This window comes from Beta vulgaris, chromosome 9 (genome assembly GCF_026745355.1).
Source record: "Beta vulgaris subsp. vulgaris cultivar EL10 chromosome 9, EL10.2, whole genome shotgun sequence".
NCBI classification, from domain to species: Eukaryota; Viridiplantae; Streptophyta; class Magnoliopsida; order Caryophyllales; family Amaranthaceae; genus Beta; species Beta vulgaris.
In genome coordinates, this window is record NC_079210.1 from 31,407,525 (window position 1) to 31,427,558 (window position 20,034).

The window sequence follows — 20,034 nt, forward strand, 5'->3', positions numbered from 1 at the left end:
TGAGCATTATTCTAGCCATGTCCTCCAGACTTTGATTTTTCGTCTCAGCCACACCATTTTGCTGTGGGATCTTAGGTGTAGAGAAGTTGTGATCTAGTCCTTCATTGCTGCAAAAATCATCAAAATTGGAATTTTCAAACTCCTTATCATGGTCAGATCTTAAATGCTTTGCTTAAAACCATTTATCCTTTGGATTCTCTTAGCAAAAGTCACAAATTCATAAATGTTTCATTTTTGCTATGAAGAAAAATAACCTAAGTGTATCTTGAAAAATCATCAACTATGACTAATACATATCTCTTACTTGATTTGCTTTGGACACGTACAGGGCCACATAAGTCCATGTGAATCAATTCAAGTGGACTTTGTGTACTTTCCATCTTCTTTGATTTGAACGAGGATCTCACTTGCTTTCCTTTTGCACAAGGATTACAAACACCATGGTTAGTGAACTTAATAGTTGGTAAACCAATCACTAAGTCTTTCCCATTTAGTTTGTTTAATAGGGACAAGTTGGCATGATCGCAACGCTTGTGCCACAATAGGGGATCTTCTTCAATCACTCTTAGACAAGTGAGATTGTTCCTAGGAACAAGGTTGAGATCAACCATGTAGGTATTCCCTTTCCTTGTTCCTTCAAGTATCTTGGTTCATGTACTTTAATTGCTAACAACACAATACTCATTAGTAAACTTCACTATATTCCCTTTCTCACAAGACTAAGAAATACTAAGTAAACTATGCATTCAGCCCTCGACCAAAAATACGTTATCTATGAAGTATGACAGAGACTTACCTATCTTACCAACAACTACAATATTACCAGTTAGGTTGTCTCTGATGGTCACTGTTCCTCCACGGTATGCTGAAAGTGAGAGAAACTTGGATTGATCGCCAATCATATGCTTGGAACACCCGCTATCGAGGAACCACAGGTTTTCCCCCTCACTTCAGCCTGTACCCACAAAAACTAGTCAATGGTAGGAACCCAGTCTTTCTTGGGCTCCTCTTGTAGACTAAAATCATTCTTCTCTTTCTATACATGTTTCAACTAGGTCTGTATTTCTCTCTATACGTTCATCCCTGGAGGAACAGTCAAAAACATGTCCACTGTTCCCACAGTAGAAACATATCTTGCTACTAGGCAAATCAACATGTTTTTTCTTTGGAAAAATTGATTTAATTAGTCCCAACTATGGACGTCCTGACAAAAACAGTCCCAACTATGGTTTTTTATTGTTCAGTCCTTACTTTGAAGGGTATTTTAAAATAGCAGTCCTAGCGGGTTGAAAACCTGCTGTACCAGGTAAACTTTGAAATAAATTTTTTTTTCTCTATCTTCAACTTCCATCCTTGCTCCTTCCTCCTACCTCCATTCACTGCTCCCTCCTCTTCTTCCCTGCCACCCAATCCCCTCCCCTTCCACCCCACTGTCACCACTCGACCCTGTTTCCCGTCCCCAAATCCTATTCCCCTTCCCTCCTGTGAGCTAAAGAATATGGTTGAGTTAATTCACGTCATCATTGTCCTTGGTAAATACCCCAGTTGCACGTTTAAGATCATCTTGAACCTCATCCTCCAATCCCAACTGGCTCATTCCCTGAAAAGTTACAGACATTATTAGATGCAAAGCAGTTTTCAATATGCAATTGGAACCTCCTCCAATATGAATATGAGCTTTGTCAAAGTGTAGGCAACAACATCCCAAAGGAAAAAGTCACCAGATAGCAGCAGTGATCTCAGGTTTCCTTGAGTAGCCACCGAGTGATGAACCAAGGTGGGGGGAGACATATCAGTTTCCAGAGTTGTAGAGGCTTAGGAACACTTATTGATACGAAATTGAAACCTAATCCACCACAAATCCAAAAGAACATCAAACTCCACAGTCCACATACAAACATTTGAAGCAATTTAGTTGCACATCCAAAGGACATTTAGCAGGTTTCACTTCAACAACCAAAATTTGAAAATTCACTTCCAGATTTTGACTAAATTTGACCCACTCCACCCCAAAAAAAAAAATTTCAAAAACCCATATTGCAGCTCCTAATATCTAGAATCCAACATCAAATCAGAGCTGAATTAAATCCCGAAACCAAACCCATTACGATCCAACAGTTTCTCTATCCACTATTAGTCAATCACGCTAAAAGATTAAATTATTCTTCATTAAAATCCATAAGATCAAAGCAAGGAGATGTGTGGCAGGGAGGGGAGGTAGGCGAGGAGGGGGTTGTGGAGTGGCATGGGAGGGGATGTGTGGCAGTGAGGGGGAGGTGGGCGGGGAGGGGTGGCAGGAGAGGGGATGGATGGCAGGGGAGGTAGGGAGGAGGAGAGATAAAGAGGAAGAAAAAAAGATAAGAAGTTAAAACAGCTAAAAAAAGGAAAAAAAAATGGTTTACCTCTTATACAGGTGACTGGTTAACCTAGACCACTATTGTAAAACACCTTCTAAAGTTGGGATTGAACAATAAAAAAACCATAGTTGGGATTGTTTTCGTCAGGGCGCCCATAGTTGGGACTGATTAAATCAATTTCCTTATAATTTTTTTTTCTTCTTGTGATTAAAGCCTAGTCCATCCCTTCCTTTGTTTTGATACTTCTTTATCCCACTTACATGATCAGGCAATTTGTTCCTAGAGAAACCTAGTTCCCTCTTTAGTTCATATTTTCACTTAAAGCTTTTTCATATTCAGATTTGAAATTTTCAAATTTTTTCCTGAAACTAGTTGAAGGAAGTGATCCTTCAGGAACAAAGAGTCTGAATTCTGCAAGTTCCATGTTTAAAAGGTAGTTCTCATTTTTAACCTTTTCGAAAGCTTCCTGTATTTTTCGATTTTTGTAAAAAAGGTCAAAGAATCTCTTTTCATTTTCGGTTTTTAAAGTATAAAGCCAATTTGAATGTTCCTTAGTGACTTTTAAGGCATTCTCAAGTTGATCCTTTTTAACACACATTGCCTTAAAATCATCTAAGCTTTCAAACATTAATTTTACAAGTTAACTTTTATTAAGTTCATTTAGCTCTTCTTGTATATTGTTAGAACATACCTGAGTGTTAAATGACTCTCCTTCATCATCAGTCTTAGCCATAAGACAAAAGTGAGCAATATCTTCTTCAATTTTTTCCTGTTCCTCCTCAGAGTCAGATTCACCCCATGCTACAACCATGACTCTCTTCATTTCTGTTTTTGAAAAAGGTTTTGGCTGATTCTTGCTTTTTTCTTTGAATTTGCCTTTTTCCTTCTCAGTATCCCATTGAGGACACTCTTTGATAAAGTGATCTGGACTTCTACATTTGTGACATCTTAATTTGGTAGGCTTCCTTGTGACTTTTTTTTATAGTTCTTATTAGAGCACTTCTTGAATTTTTGAACTATCATGACAACTTCTTCTTCATCTGTCTTTGAATCTTCTTGATCATCTATTATGATAGCCAGAGTCTTAAGGAACCTGCCAGTTGCTCTACATTGAATGTAGTAAAATCCTTGGTTTCTAACAAAGCTGTTACTTTAGCCATCCAATTCTTATCCTGGGGAAGACTCCTTACAACCTTTTGAACTTGTTCCTCTGGAGTATGTTTTTCCATGAGACTCAAGTTCATTTATGATGTTCGAGAAACGAGTTAACATGTCTTGAACATGCTCCTTTTGTTTCATTTGAAACAATTCATATTTGTGCATGAGCATATCGATATTTGATCTTTTCACTTCTTTGGTTTCTCCATGCGTAACTTGAAGTAGTTCTCACATCTTCTTCGTAGTCTTGCACCCCATGATTTTGTTGTGTTCATGAGGACCAAGCCCACAGTGGAATAGCTTTTTAGCCAAGTTGTTCATTTTGTCGAAGTCTTCTTTATCAAATTCTTCTAGGGATTTTGGGATCAGCTCCCCTTTTTCATTCTTGATAATTTTCTGCCTTAATGAAGATTTCTATACGGTTCTTCTAGTATGGATAATGCCTTCCATTGAACATGCATAGGTGGAGGTTGGGTTGAGTAAACTTCGTCCACCTTTTCTCCCGTAGTGTTCATATCTACCAGGTACTAGCTCCTCAGTGTTAACTGATTTTGAAGGAACCGACCTCTAATACCAATTGCTAGTCTAGTATAAACACTAGATCAACTACAAGAGGGGGGGAGGGGTGAATTGTAGTTGTGGAGGTTTACGAACTTTTTGCGAATAATAAAACTTGAAAGCTAATAAAAAGAATAGATAGTAAGGAGAACACAAGAAGATACTTTTAACAAGGTTCTCTTTCAAAATTCACTAGGAAAAATCCAATATATGGGTAGATATAACCCAATATATGGGTAGAAAAACTCTCCAATAGAGAGAGACCGAAGTTTTTTAAAAACATAAACATAAAAAACTAGTAATAAAAGGAGAAAAGGGGCTTACCACTACCCTAAAGGGTGGTGGTAGCCCCTAGGTTAAAAATTAGGGTTTTGTGGGAGAAGAGAGAGAAGAGAGAAAAAGAGAGAGAAAGGAGGCGGGCATCAAAATGTTACAGTGTACATAAAAGGTTAAAATTGCATGAGGTTAAGTTATGATTAAGGGTGCGTTCTATTCAACTTATTGGTCCTGAACTTATTGGACCTTATTTGAACTGAACTTATTGAACCTGAACTGAACCTATTGGAACTTATTAAACCTGATTGGACCTGATTCAACTTATTAGACCTGATTGAACCTGATTGAAACTTATTGGACCTTATTGGAACTTATTGACCTTATTGAAACTTATTAGACCTTATTGGCCCTGATTGAAACTTATTAGACCTTATTGGACCCGATTGAAACTTATTAGACCTTATTGGACCTGATTGAAACGTATTTGACCTAACTAGACAAAAAAATTGACTATTAGTAATATAAATATTACCCCTAACGTAAATACTACCCCTCAAAATTTATTATGAAGTAATAATTAATAAAATTCATCCTTTAAAAAAATTATTATTATTATTAATTATCTCTTATGATAATTAATTTTTAACAAAAAAATTTACTATTTATATATTTAACATGTTATCTCTAGTTATTTAAAGACGAATTGCAAAATATTGTAATTATAATTATTATTATTATTGTTAACCTTAATTCTTTCACCATGATTATAATATTATTTAATAGCAATATGAATAATCAAATAATAGACAATAATACAAGTATAATATTATACATTGTGGTACTTTAATAAAAAAATTCTAATAATAACATAATCAGCTAATAGTAATATGAATAATAAAATAATAGACATAATAAAAATAAATAATAAAATAATAGACATAATACAAATAAATAATAAAATAATAGACACTAATACAAATATAATACTATATAATCATTGTGCTACTTTAATTAAAATTCTAATAATAACATAATCAGCTAATAGTGATATGAAATTATGAATAACAAAAAAATGGACAATAATACAAATGTTTATTAAACATTGACTATTCGGACCTTATTGGACCTTATTAGACCTGATTGGAACTTATTGGACCTTATTAGACCTGATTGGAACTTATTGCACCTGATTGGTACTTATTGCACCTTATTGGAACTTATTGGACCTTATTAGACCTTATTGGAACTTATTGCCCTTATTAGACCTTATTGCAACTTATCTGAACTTATCTGAACTTATCTGAACTTATTGGACCTGAAACTTAATTTTTTAAGTTGAACAGAACGCACCCTAAATTAATTATTAACAAAAGAAAATAAACTAATTTATATGCAAGGATTAAAAAAGAAAGATAATCTAAGTCTATAAATACATCCTATTAAAACAATTAATTCTAGACTCAATAATACATTATTTGTCATCATTACAATAGTGAATACAACAAAAACCTTAAAAGACCCAAAAAAACAGAGACCAAAATTACCCTAAAAATTAATGGAGCGTTGATTGGGTTAATTTTGACCCCAGAATTGGCTTATTAATTTGGTGTTTGATGTGGATATAAATATGAAATTTTCATCTTTTTGAGTGAGATATGAAAGATAGAGAGAGTAAGGAGATGAGTCGTTCTACTTCTTTGAGGGAGGGAAGATATAACGTTGTAGGTGGGAAGACGAAAATATGGAGGATTAGATGAAAAAAAAAGTGAGATACATCAGTCATATGGGTATATGGGGTGGATAGTTATATGGTAGATGGGATTGATAGTCACAGGATAGGTGGGTATAATTATGTGAGTTTATTACTTGCATACAGACAGGTACCTTTGTTGCTTTTACCTACAATTTTATTGGAGGGTGGACTTGTTGGGCCTTTGGGTAAGTGGTATGTGGCAGGGCAGCTCTGAAGAAATTCATCTTATCATGGGGTTCTCGAGAAAAGGTCCAAAAAAAAAAAATGTGCTTCATTAGTACTAGCAGGTGAGTTGAATTATTGGGTTCATTGGGCTACGAGTACAACAGATGTAGCTTCTGTATTTTTTGGATAAACTATAAACACTTATAATTTATTCGAATAATTAAACAAGACGAACATGCGACTTCGAGTCCATATATGGAGTATTCGAGATCATATTGGAATTTTTTTTTTTTTTTTTGTTTTTAAGCAGAGGGAACCATTGATTAGCAGAATTGTTCGTCTTTGAGGTTATATATTTATATATACAGGTTGTTAGTTTCAAAATCATGAGGAATTGTTCAAGTTGAGAACTTTTGCTAGGAAGTTGCATGGACATAGTGTCAGTGCCAGTATTGCGGCAACTGAAGTGGCCGAGTGTATACTATTCGCTGACAGCTTGACATGAGCATGAGCCACGGGCCACCTTGCATTTGTATTGTACAATCAATTGCACAACCATGCACATTCTCAAGATTCAATGTGATAGGTTGATAACTTTAAAAAGAGATTAAGAGATTGCTTACATGATGATTGATGGATTCCTTTTTATTTTAATAAAAATCTAAAGGACATTTTACATACATTCATATGAAATTAATTCAGTAGGTCCAGAAGAAATAACAATTGTTGATTAAATAGAAAGTAAATAGAAGCTAATATACTTGAAGTTTTCGACTAGCATCACAAACGTTTACAAGGAGGTAGCGGAGCACCACAAAGGCCTAGATTTCGCGAAAATGAAGAAGCAGGAATATTTAGATTATGTGGTGGAATTACTCCAGTAAGTTGATTCCTAGAGACATCAAACACTTGCAAGCTTTCCAAATTCAACACCTTTGATGGGATACTTCCCGTCAACCTATTCTTTGATAGCAAAATCGTGGTAACTTGCTCCAAGTACCCAAGTTCTTGAGGCAAGTTTCCAGTTAGTCGGTTACCTATCATCTTCAAAACTCGCAATTGTAACAATTGGCCTATCGACTTTGGTATGGATCCTCCTATTGGATTATTTGACAAAATCAAGGTAAAAATGTACCTCATTGCAGGTTTGAGACCAATTTTTTCATCAATACCTCTTGTGAACTTATTGTTAGACACGTCCAAAGAGCTATAAGTTCCACTTTTACCGAAGATTATTCCCAAGCTGCCAGAGAAACGATTCGAGTGAAGATCAAGGTCGTATAGTTGAGAAAGATTCTTAAACTCCACTGATATGGAGGAGTAAAATTTATTGTTGGATAGGTTTAGGTACTGTAAACTCTTCATGTTCCCTATCGTTGAAGGCAACTTTCCCGTAAGTTGATTTCTCGATAAGTCAAGATTGAATATGTTCGACTTGGCAAGTTGAGGAGGGAATGTGCCATCGAGCTGATTGTTAGACAAATTTAATATACGGAGGTCCTTGAAATTGCCAAAACTTGAAGGTATTTGGCCTACAAATTGATTGTTTGAGAATTGCATCGCGGATAATGTTGTAAGATCGCCTAACGTTGGAGGTAGCTTTCCTGTCATCATGTTGTTCTCTAAGATAAAACTCACAATCTGGGTGAGATTGCCTATTGAACCTGGTAAAACTCCTGTCAATCTATTATTACTCATATCCACAAACATAAGCGAAACAAGGCCGCCAATGGAAGAAGGAATAGATCCAGTGATTCTATTATTGTTGAGGTGTAAGACTTGTAATTGGGAGAGTTTGCCTATAGAATTTGGTAATGGTCCAGTGAGTTTATTATCACGAATTTCTATAGACTGTAATTGGGAGAGTTCACCGACACTATTAGGTATTGGTCCAGTAAGTTTATTATGATCAAGGTTTAAAAATTGTAATTGAGATAATTGGCCTAGAGAAACTGGTATTCTGCCTCTAATATGATTGTATGACATATCAATATATTTGAGGTGCTTAAGTTTGCCTAAATTAGCTGGAATCTCACCAGAAAGTGAATTACTGTTAAGATAAAGATACTGAAGTGAGATCAGATTTATAAAGGAAGATGGTATTGAGCAAGTGAAATTGTTTCCAGCTAAACTCAATGTCAAGAGTGACTTCATTGATCGAAAAATGATGTTGGGTATGCTGCCAGATAGCCTATTGTAGCCAAGATAGAGGAATTGTAGCTTATGGAGGTTTGCAAATGAAGTAGGTATTGAACCATTCAGAATGTTAGCGCCTAGATGAAGGCTGGTTAAATGTGACAACATGCCTAGTTGTGGTGGGATAGGACCTCTAAGGCCATCTGGGTTGCTAAGGTAATTCTCTTGAAAATGGAAAAGGTCAAGGACTTGAAGATAGGTAAGATTGCCTAAGAAAGGGGAGAGTGTACCGTTTACAAAGACAGAGATGTCTACATCCATGGGGTTCGCAGGGCGGAATGGAGTGAGTCGAACTACCCTTCCGTTGGCAGCATCACATTCCACGCCATACCAGGTTGCGCAACAGTTGGTCTTTGGGATCCATGTGGCTAGTTGGTATTGTGCACCATACTCGATTCCGCCCTTGAACTTGAGCAGTGCCTCTTCATCTATGGGATTACAGGATTCTACCAGGAGAGGGTAAAAAATACTACAACAAGCCAAGATTGGGAGGAATAGGAGTGGGAGATAATTAGTCTTAAAGGTTTCCATGATAGGACAAAACTGACTAGTACTAAGGAAGGGATGTGTTCAGAAGAAAAAATAGCATGCATCTCCTTATATAGTACTCTGGGATCTTGGTTAGTCCTTATCTATAAATGATCATCAACAATATTAATTGAATTTCGTCTGCTGAGATGATATTGTAACTTGTTAATGGACAGGATTGTCCAATAAGCTTAAGGGTAGGGTCAAATTAAAAGTTTATTTTTTATTGAATAGGATTATTACATGATTACTGTAAAATAATAGTGAGATTTTGTAAAAAAATTATGAACCGCTTAATATTTACATGTATCTATACGTTTATTATTCTTTTTGTTCTTTGTTTGCTCAATTAAAGATACGCAGGGCTTACTCCTGTAAGCATGCTTATCTATAAATACCTCATTGATATCTTCATTGAACGTATCACTAACTAGTAACTACGGATATAATATAGCAAGTTTTATTCATTGTATCAGTGCCATTGATTATTTTCAAACACCATAATGTTTTAAGTTTTGTTGTAAGTTTATGGTAGTGTTTATCCAAAGATTGTAATAGGGTTTACGGTTGGGATTTTGAGTTGAGTGAAGTCAAGAGAGAGAATAACAACATTCGAGGGACTATTGTGGGATTAGTGTTCCTAGTGAACGAGAGGAGGAACTCTAGAGAAATAAGTTGTACTGAGTTGTTGACCTATTGTTACTTTATAAGTTCAGTTTAAAATCTTTTGAGATCGAGGTTTTTACTTCCCTAAATCTTTAAAAAAAATTCCTCGTAAAATCTCTTACGTCTTTACTTTGTTTTTCTCTTTAATCTTTAAATTCCGTGAAATTTTCTCATTGTTCCCTATAATACCTATACAATTCACCCTTCTCTTGTATTGTTCGTATCTAAATAACAATATGCATTCCCAAATTAATACCTTGGCCATGTTTGGCAATCACAAGTTAGCTGTTAGCGGTTAATTGATTGTATTATATCTGGTTTAACTAGTTGTTTGCATTATCGTTAGTGTGTAAGTGCTTGATAGATAATTGTTAGCTAATTGGTTGTTTATTAGGTGAAATGACCAATAGGCTATTAATTAGATTAATATATATTGGTTTAGTTTTTTTAGTAAAAGTTAGTCAATTTGAGCAACTTTAGGATATATTGGTGATTACGCAACCAAATTTACAAACCTGTCTTTCGAAAAGCTGATACTAATAGATATGAATTTTATTCTTATACTATTTTTGTTTTAAAGTAAGATAAAGTTCCTTGCAAGAAGAAGAGAATTGAGGATCCCTCTCTACAAGACTACAAGCAATGAGACTGAATACAAGTATTTTTGAAATTGAAAATAATACCAAACACTACTCATTATTTTTATTCTTATACTTAAGTCCTTACAGCATAAAGTCTACTCATTCATATGGGTACGGGTACAATAGAAATAGACCAAGCTTCTGAAACTTTAGGATAAACTAATTATGGACGCTTATGATTCAATTTTGTGAGCAAGTGTGCTTATACAAGGGGCCATATTGTTCATACAAAACCGATGACTTTTAACCATCCCAGATGCAAGACCATGTGTCTGAGAGTGTTACATTAATAAAAGATTATATATAAGTCGTTCCGAAACTCGAAAATAATAACGTTTGTTAGTCAATCGCAAAAGTCGTATTATCATTAACTAGCTTTTGCTGAATTGCTGGGAAGTTGGTATACCTTGTAGATAAAGATTTTTGGGTATCGTATTGATAATATCAGCCAGATCTTGCTTTAATTCTTCTTGTTTTTTTATATTTTTATATAGGTAAGAAAAATTCATATGAACTGCTCTTAGAGATTCATTAAAGAACATACACACCCAAGTGACCCAACTCCCTCCTCTCTTAAATTTCAAGCAATTGTTTGGGATAGAAATTGAATTCTAGTATTTATTAAGAAATTAAGATGGAAAAGCTCACCAATTGAAAAGTGATTATGTTATAGAAGATCATATACCATATATTTATTGGAATTGGGGTTGATTCAATTGGTGAAATTTCTCATCTTTCCTATAAAGGTCTAGAATTTAGGACAATTTAGAGAATTTCTTCTTACCAATTTTTAAATAATATACCATATATTTATATTTAATACTCATTGGTAATATATTTTTATACTTCTATCATTTTTTCATACTACTTGTATTATGTCTTGACTCTGATTTGCATGAACCAAGAAAAAATTGCTTGCTAGCAGTACATATCTTATTTACTTCTTGATATTGTTTGCATCTTAGTATATACCACATGTTCCGTTATCTTCTTATATATAGAAGATCATATACCACATATTATTGTTGTTATGATTATCTTGTTATTAAAGATTATATTATATGCATCGCAGTTTATACCACATGTTTTATTACCAATTTATTGGAGATCATATACCACATATTATTATTATTATTATTATTATTATTATTATTATTATTATTATTATTATTATTATTATTATTATTATTATTATTATTATTATTATTTTATTATTATTATTATTATTATTATATTATTATTATTATTATTATTATTATTATTATTATTATTATTATTATTATTATTATTATTATTATTGTTAGTATTATTATTATTATTATCATTATTATCAATTTATCACTACTAGATAATTGACATTAGATAACACCCAAAAAGTGTTACTTAAGTGTTTAAAGTGTTACATTAGATTAGGTAAAACTTTTTTGAGTGTTACATCTGTCCGATTAGCTATGTTATAGGTAACACCTTTTAAAGCCTATAATAACATTTAAAGAAATGTTACCTTAAAGTTAGTGGTGTCAGATACAGATCTAACCGATGGGTCAATCCGATACTGGCCTGATTTGAACATGGTTCCACTATGAGGGTCAGTCTCCAAATTTGCCCGAATACTGACTTGGGATTACCCAAACCTGACTGGCACCCAACAAGATCATATTCTTACCGACAGACCTGCATTAAAACCCGAACCTGACTGTAACCCAACCAAATATTAATCTAAAACCAGATTAGGCCGAGTAAAAACCTCGCTCAACCCGATTTGTTTATGACTGACCCAAATTCAACTAGAATTTGGTTGAACCAGACAAAATAAGATTTGTGTCATTTGATCCAATTTTTCCAACCATCTTATTTAAATAGATGGAAGACGTTGGATTATTATTTTTACTTAAATTCAACTATTATTCTATATCTATAAAATCATTTAAATATGTTAATTTTACCTTTTGCTAAAAATTATTATTACTCTCACTATTAGTATAGCTATAATTATTATTTTTTTGTTTCCCAAAACCATCAAACATGTTGGAAAACCCCATCATCAAGCAAACGAAACTAAAACAAAGAGAGAAGAAAATTAATGATGTTGAATCTGGCGTGGTCAACATCGATGAATTGTCTAACGAAGAAAATACTAAGCAGTTGTCTTTGGTGTTAGTTGGAAGCGTAGTGACTGATCGCAATTTTAACGTCGAAGCGTTTAAAAGAACGATGACACAATCATGGGTAATATCGAAGAAACTTGTGATTCGCATGATTGGCCCCAATCGATTGATCTTCCAATTCTTCCATTGGAAACACAAAGAAAAGGTCTTGCAGGGCAGACCATAGTCTTTCGACAACCACCTAGTAGTCCTTAGTGAAATATCTGGACACGAACAACCATTGGAGGTAACCCTAAATCACTCTCTGTTTTGGATCTGAATAAAGGACATGCCTTTTAATTATAGATCGAATCAATTGTGCAAGGCTATTGCCTCGAACCTTGGTGCAGTAATATATGTAGAGGATGATGGAGTACGGTTGGACAATTATCGTCGGATTCAAATCATGATGGACATTACAAAACCCCTCTGCCGGTTCCAAAACATTAAGGGTAAGGATGGGCATATCATCAAGGTCTCATTTGCCTACGAACGCCTTCAATGTCTAGGGCATAATGAAAAGGACTATTGTGCGGGCGATGATGATGACTAAGAAAAAACACTAGGATGGAGTAAACATCTGCGTGCAACCCCCAAGAAGGGTTTCCAAAAATTCATGGAGGAAATCGATTCGAAACCATCGGGGACTGGAAGTAATAGTGACAGTGACGTGAATGTTGAAAGGGAGATGCAAAAGATAGGGGAACAACATGTTGATAGTAGTGATATTAAGGGGGGGGGGGTGAGAGTATGAATGGTGGTAGTGGACAGGGGGGAGTGGGTAAAACAGAAGGAGTGTTGGTGAAATATGCAGGTACCTTAGTTAAGTAGGGGGTGGATGTGGTAGGTCATGTCGAGGGTGATGCTGAAGAGAGGTTGGAAGGTAGCTCACCTAAGCTGGAGGTGATGGTAGGTTCTAGGGCTGGGAGTGACGCTCTATGTCTCCCAAGCCTCACTGAGGTGATTGCTTACAAGGGAGGGGGGTCGAAATTGGTGCAAATTGGCTCGGGAGAAGGACAGTGCTATGGAGGGAGTTGAGATGGATGGAGATGTTGAGGAAGTTTTGGGCAAACGAGCTTGGGAGGATGGCTTAATGGAGAGGAGGGAGGTCGGTGCTTCGAAGAAATTATGTGACAAAATTGATTTTCCTGGATGGCATGAGGCAAGGGCTGCCATGGAACAACATCGCTAAGCCCAATGAATGTATTAAGCTATAACTGTAGAGGGTTGGGCAATCCCTCTGCAGTTACTAGTCTTTGGGACTTGATCAGGAGAGAGGCCCAAACTATTGTTTTTTGTCGGAAACAAAGCTTAGTAGTGTAGAGATTGGTCGAATTAAGAGCAGATTGGGTGACTTTAGCAGCCTTGCAGTCGATTCTATGGGTCGTTCGGGGGTTCATCTTTGTTGTGGCGTAAGGATGTGGATGTTATGCTTCAAACTATGTCCGTTCATCATATTGATGTGATTGTTAGAGCAGGCTTAGGTGATGCAGAGTGAAGATTCACAGGGCTTTATGGTTGACCAGAAGTCTTGTGGAGATTGATGTAGTCCCTTGTAGGACAATCTGAGCTCCCGTGGCTGTGTATGGGTGATTTTAATGAAATCCTCTTTGCGCATGAAAAGAAAGAGGGTAACGAGAGAGCGGAGTGGCATATGTCTAATTTCAGAAGGGCGGTGAATGCTTGTGGGCTCCAAGATGTTCCTTTTATGGGCTATGAGTTTACCTACGATAATGGCAGGGAGGTGGGGGGGAAATGTTCAATGTAGGCTTGATAGGGCCTTGGCTTCTAATGAATGGCTTTACCTTTTCTCGGATGGTCTTTTATGTCACTTGGAGCGAGAATGGTCGGATCACTCTCCTATTAAGTTAGTGTTGTGGAGTCAAGACACGCAGGTGAATCTTGGACCAAAGCCTTTTCGATTTGAGCAACATTGGGCAACGGAGAATGCGTGTGAAGAAGTCGTGGCAAATGCATAGCTTGGATGCTCGAATTTAGCCGCGAAAATTGAAGCCTGTGCGGGTGATCGCAAGGATTGGGGGAATAAGAACTTCGGGCCAGCCTTTCAAGCTCTAAAACAAAAACGTAAGGCGCTCGATAAGTTGAATAAGGGGAACCTTACAACGCGACAAGTTCAGAAAAGGAGGGGCATTCTTCAGGAAATTTCAAGACCACTACCACTGGAGGAGAGTTAATGGAGGCAACGTTCTAGGGTCTTATGGTTGGAAGAAGGGGATCGTAATTCTAAATTCTTTCATTTAAGAGCTTCGGGGACGAAGAGGAAAAACACGATCCGGTTGTTGAAGGATGAGGGGGCCGAGAGCATAGAGGGGACGAGAGCGTGGGAAGAGTTGAAGTCAACTTCTTTAAAGAGATGTTCACTTTGTCTAATCCTACTCTTATACAACAGGTGCTTCGTGATTTTCAGGCTAGGGTTACGAGTGATATGAATGTAAGTCTGGAAGCTAACTATACTGAACATGAGATCCGAGTTGCTCTGGGTCAAATGCACCCTATCAAAGCTCTTAATCCCGATGGGATGTGTCCGATGTTCTTTCAATCTTATTGGCATATTGTGGGGCCTTTGGTTACTAGTACGGTTATGGGTATCCTTCGAGGTAATCTGATCCCTGCTCACATTAATCGTACTTTTATTACTCGCATTCCTATGAAGAGTAACCCTGATTGTATGAAAGATTTTCCCCCATCTCGTTATGTAACGGGGTGTATGTGTAAGCTTATTTCGAAGGTATTGGCGAATCATCGGAAAGTGTTCTTAGATAAAATTGTGTTTGTTAATCAGAGTGCTTTTACTCCTGGCCGCTTTATTACAGATAATATCTTAGTGGCCTTTGAGATGTTTCATCATATGAAGCACATGAAAGCTCAGGAGGGAGGAGTGACGGTGAAATTAGACATGTCCAAGACTTATGATAGAGTGGAGTGGGATTTCATAGATGTTGTGATGGCCAGATTTGGTTTCGATACAGGTTGGAGTAATCGAGTGATGGATTGTGTGCGATCGGTATCTTTTTCTATGCTTGTGGCCGCCTTACAGATGATTTCACTCCCCCACAGAGACATTCATCAAGGTGATCCACTGTCTCCCTATTTATTTTTTTATGCGGGGAAACTTTTTCTCATCTATTGCGTAGAGCGGAGGAGAATAGTTCCTTGTAGGGAATAATGGTGGCTCCTAGTGCACCTTCTGTAAATCACTTATTATTTGCTGATGAGTGCCTCATCTTTTCTCGAGCGACAATGAGGGATGCAACGACTATTAAGCAGGTTTTGTATTCGTATGACTTATCTTCGAGGCAAAAGGTGAACTTTGAGAAAACTGATGTGGCTTTCAGTAGTGGTGTTCCGGTGTCTAAGCGTGAGGCTGTCTCTCATCTTCTTGGAGTGCATGAGGTTGTGATTCATGCTAAATATCTGGGGCTACCAACAATTATTGGTCACTCCAAAAAAGGGATAACAAGAGGAGTGAAGGACAAGTTATCGAATAAGTTGCAGGGGTGGAAGGGGATGGTTTTGTCTAAAGCAGGTAGGGAGGTTATGATAAAGGCGGTAGCCCAATCTCTTCCTACCTATGCGATGAGTGTGTTTAAATTTCCATCTTCTTTCTGTGATGAGATCCGCTCCCTTATAACTCAGTTTTGGTGGGGTCAAAAGAATGGGAAAAGAAAGATTCATTGGGTGGCTTAAAACAAATTATACAGGCGTAAGGCAGAGGGTGGTATTGGCTTTCGGGATATGAAAATGTTTAATTGGGCGTTACTTGGAAAACAGGCATGTAGACTCATGTTGCATCAAGGGAGCTTGATTGAACAGATCTTTAAGGCTCGATACTATCCTAACTCTTGTTTCTTGGAGTCGGGGCTAGGAGTGCGACCAAGCTATACTTGGAGAGATATTTGGGAAGCGAAGCGGTTCCTTGAGAGAGGGTTGCGGTGGAGGGTAAGGGATGGAGAAACGATCCGGGTGTGGAAGGATGCATGGATCCCGGGAACTCAATCTAGGAGAATTTTATTCCCACGTGGAGAGGGCGATGTTGATATTGAAGTGGGAGCTTTGATTGATCCTATTAGGAAGGTGTGGAATAGGGAGCTTGTTACTCAGTTATTTTTGCCTTTTGAAGTGGATCAAATTTTGAGCATTCCTATTAGTCATCGTTTGTCGCGTGACTCGTTGCGTTATGATTTAGAGAAGAATGAGGAGTACACTGTTCGATCAGCTTATAAAGCGCTGGTTGCTGATGTATGGAGTCCATCGGAAGTTACATCGTCTCATCCTACTAATTTATGGAAGTATATTTGGAAGACAAATGCTTTGCCTCGGGTGAAGATGTTTGCATGGAGAGCAAGCCTTGAGGCTATCCCGACTTGTTTGGGTTTAATTAGTAACATTTGGTTAGCTTCTCTCCATGTTGTAATCTTTGTGGAGCCTCTTCTGAATCAGAGCTGCACGCTTTGGCTCGGAGTGGGCTCGCTAGTGCGGTGTGGGAGGCGAGTGAGTTTGACATTGATGCTCATGAGGGATACGTATGGGTGGAGGATTGGTGGGGCGACATGTTTTCGAAGTTCGATGACAAGAAACTGGAAATCTTTCTCACTATTTGGTGGGCGATTTGGGGTGCATGTTATCGTGCCTCGATATAGGGGGAGTCTATTGATCTTGCGTCAGTTATTGCATACGCACTGCATACTTGCCAGCAAGTTCGAGAAATTGTCGAGGGTCGCAAAGGGAAGGGTGTGAAGGCAGGCGAGGCTTATCCGACGAGCTAAAGTGCTCCTGAAGCAGGTTGGCTGAAGGTTAATACCGATGCGGGTGAGTTGGGAGTAATGGGTTCGGGTGTGGGGGTCGTTTGCCAGGAATCTATTAGCGAGCTGGTGGGATGTGTAGCCTTTCACTCTTCTTCATGTTGGGAGACGTGACTGGCTGAAGTTAAGGTTGTTTTTGAAGGCTTGAAGGTAGCGAAACTGATGGGTTATTCGCATCTGGTGGTGGAATCGGATTGTTTGAATGTGGTTCAAGATTTGAAGAGTAAGCAATCGGGGTCTAGTGACTTCCACCTTGTATTAGAGGATATTTTTAGCTTGGTTCTGTGTCCTTTGTTAAACGTTCGGGGAATTGGGTAACACACGAGTTCGCTCACTTTCATCCTATGGAAGTTGGCTAACGTGTGTGGAGGTGATTTTCCGGAGTCTATTATTTCTTTCGCCCATGATGATTCAATAAAGTAAACCCCTTGAGGATCCTTTGCAAAAAGAAAAAACAAAGAGAGAAAACAGAGAGAGTGAAATGCTAATACCCAACCGAGAAAATAGGGAAAAGTTCTCTAATTTTGAAAAATTGGTATTGCTAGAAAGGAAGGCAATGAAATTATAGGGTATAGGGTATAAACAGATGCATGTCTGCCCTATCACCTCGACACTATGTTTCATTATCGACACTGTTACTTAGTTTTTCATACATCTGAAGATGAGACTATTCTCTTCACATCACTAATGGGAATAAAAACAAATGTAACTCTTTAAAGTCAGTGTAAAATTCGTGAATCATAACCAAATGTCAAGTTTATGATTTTCATATATTCATTAGTTTCACAATTACATCAAAAAGGTATAAACTCTCCTTGTATTCTGCTAAACAACTGAAGTTATAGCAAATTAGCAATTCATTATATCCATAAAATTAGGTGGGTACAAGTTCTTGCGGGAAAAAAAGGTGATTTCAAATGGGTGAAACTCCAAATGCGAAAGAAAACCAAAGTATTTCATATGTCGATGTGTTCAATTCTCATAAAATCACCAAAAGATTAGATCTCTCTTCTACATATAAACTTCACTGAAGTCCCATGAAGCTTAGTGTTTTTCATATTTGAAACCCCAATTTTTTCTTTTCATTTGTCCTTCATTATTCTCTTTTTTTTATATCGCCTAAGATTTGTTTATTTTGGTTTGTTCCCTCGACAAAGCCACGCCGGTGATTGCCTTCACTAATTGGCGTTGTTGATGTTTCCCATCGTTTCTCTCTACTCGGTCTGCCTGTTGTGGGTCGGTGCTGGCTTCTCCGACTGGCGCGTCGTCACCTTGACACCAGCTCGTTGTTCGTGTTAGGTGTAAAGCTGTTACAACATACAAACATCAATGGGGGCTTAGTGACCATCTTATCTCTCCTATTTTTAATTTTGTTTTTCGTGAGATTTTGTGTGCTTAAATTTTTTGAAAAAGTCAATTTTTGTACCAACTAAAAAAAAATTCTGCGCGGTCCCAACTATATATCATATTTGCTAAAATTAGTCCCACATGAAATATTACCTGTTTAACAGATTAATTTTTTTAAAAAAAATTTCTTAAGTCACTTTCCTTCTTTCTTTTTCTCTCTCATATCTCAATCTTCCCTACTACCCCTTCCACCCCCCTTTCCAGCCAGTCAGCCACCCCCGAAATCCCATCCCCCCTCCCTTTCATCCCCACCTGTCCCCCTCCCTTCCACCCCCACCCCCTTCCCCTCCCAACCATCCTCAAAATCCCACTCTTCCCCAGCTACCCCCAAATTCCACCCCCTCCCCTCCCCTGCCACCCCTCCCCCTCTCACACCCCTCCTTAGCCACCCCCAAAATCCCATCCCCTCTCCCTGCCACCCCCACCCCTTCCAGCCACCATCGAAATCCCACCCCCTCCCCAACCCCCATCCCCCCTCTCACACCCACTCCCTAGCTACCCCCGAAATTCTATCCCTTCTCCTAGCCACCCCCAAAATCCCATCCCCCTTCCCATCTCACACCCCTTCCCCTCTCCCTCCACTCCCCTCTCCCCAACAACCCTCGAAATCCCCTCCTCCTCCACTCCCCTCTCCCTGGCCACCCTCGAAATCCCCTCCCCTCCCCTTCCTTTTCCCCTAACACCCAAAAAAGTCCCTCCCCTCAGAACCCTCCTAATGCTACTTGCAAAAGTCAAGGCATAAAAGCAAAGAAAATTTAATGCAAACAGCAAAGAAATCGAAGCAAAGCAAAGAATATTGGGGGCAATAGTAGAGGATGAGGCTTTGGGGTGGGTTCAGTGGCAGGAGGAGGAGGGAGTTCGAGGGAGGGAAAGAGAAGGGAGTGGCAGGGAGAAGAGAGAAAGGAGAGGAAGAAGAGGAAGGAAACCTTAAACTAGTTAGGAGGGAGGATGCAGGAGAGAGAAGGACATGGTGGATGGATGAGCGAGAAAGAGGTGGAGGAGGAAGAAGAAAAAGGTTTTGGCGAAAAAATAAAAAACAAAAAAACACGTTTTACCTGTTGTAGCAGGTCATTAACCTACTGGGACCAATTTCGACAAAGATCATATATAGTTAGGACCACTCAGAAATAATCTTTAGTTGGGATTGAAAATGGCAAAACGCCTATAGTTGAGACGATTCCTATCATTTTTTCCTAAATTTTTTGGATTGTTGTGGATTTCATTGTTGTGTTGATGGAGAAAGAGGAGGTCGCATTATATAGTGGATGGATTATTGAAAATTTTGAGATTTGGTTTTGGAAGGGTTATTCCGCACTCTTGGTGGAAGATGATGTTTCACCAAAAAAACAGATGGAAGAC

The 20,034-nt window shown here is 37.8% G+C and overlaps 1 protein-coding gene across 1 annotated transcript; it reads right to left on the bottom strand.

Moving 5' to 3' along the window:
* Positions 1 to 6,692: 6,692 nt before the first annotated feature.
* Positions 6,693 to 9,070, bottom strand: LOC104884999 (probable leucine-rich repeat receptor-like protein kinase At1g35710). Its single transcript, XM_010669712.4, has one exon. The coding sequence runs from the start codon at positions 8,992 to 8,994 to the stop codon at positions 7,048 to 7,050; it is 1,947 nt and encodes a 648-aa protein (XP_010668014.2). The 5' UTR covers positions 8,995 to 9,070; the 3' UTR covers positions 6,693 to 7,047.
* Between the last annotated feature and the right edge of the window lie 10,964 nt (positions 9,071 to 20,034).

Coding starts and splice junctions, on each gene's coding strand:
- LOC104884999 (XM_010669712.4), bottom strand. CDS start 8,994: ATGGAAACCTTTAAGACTAATTATCTCCCACTCCTATTCCTCCCAATC.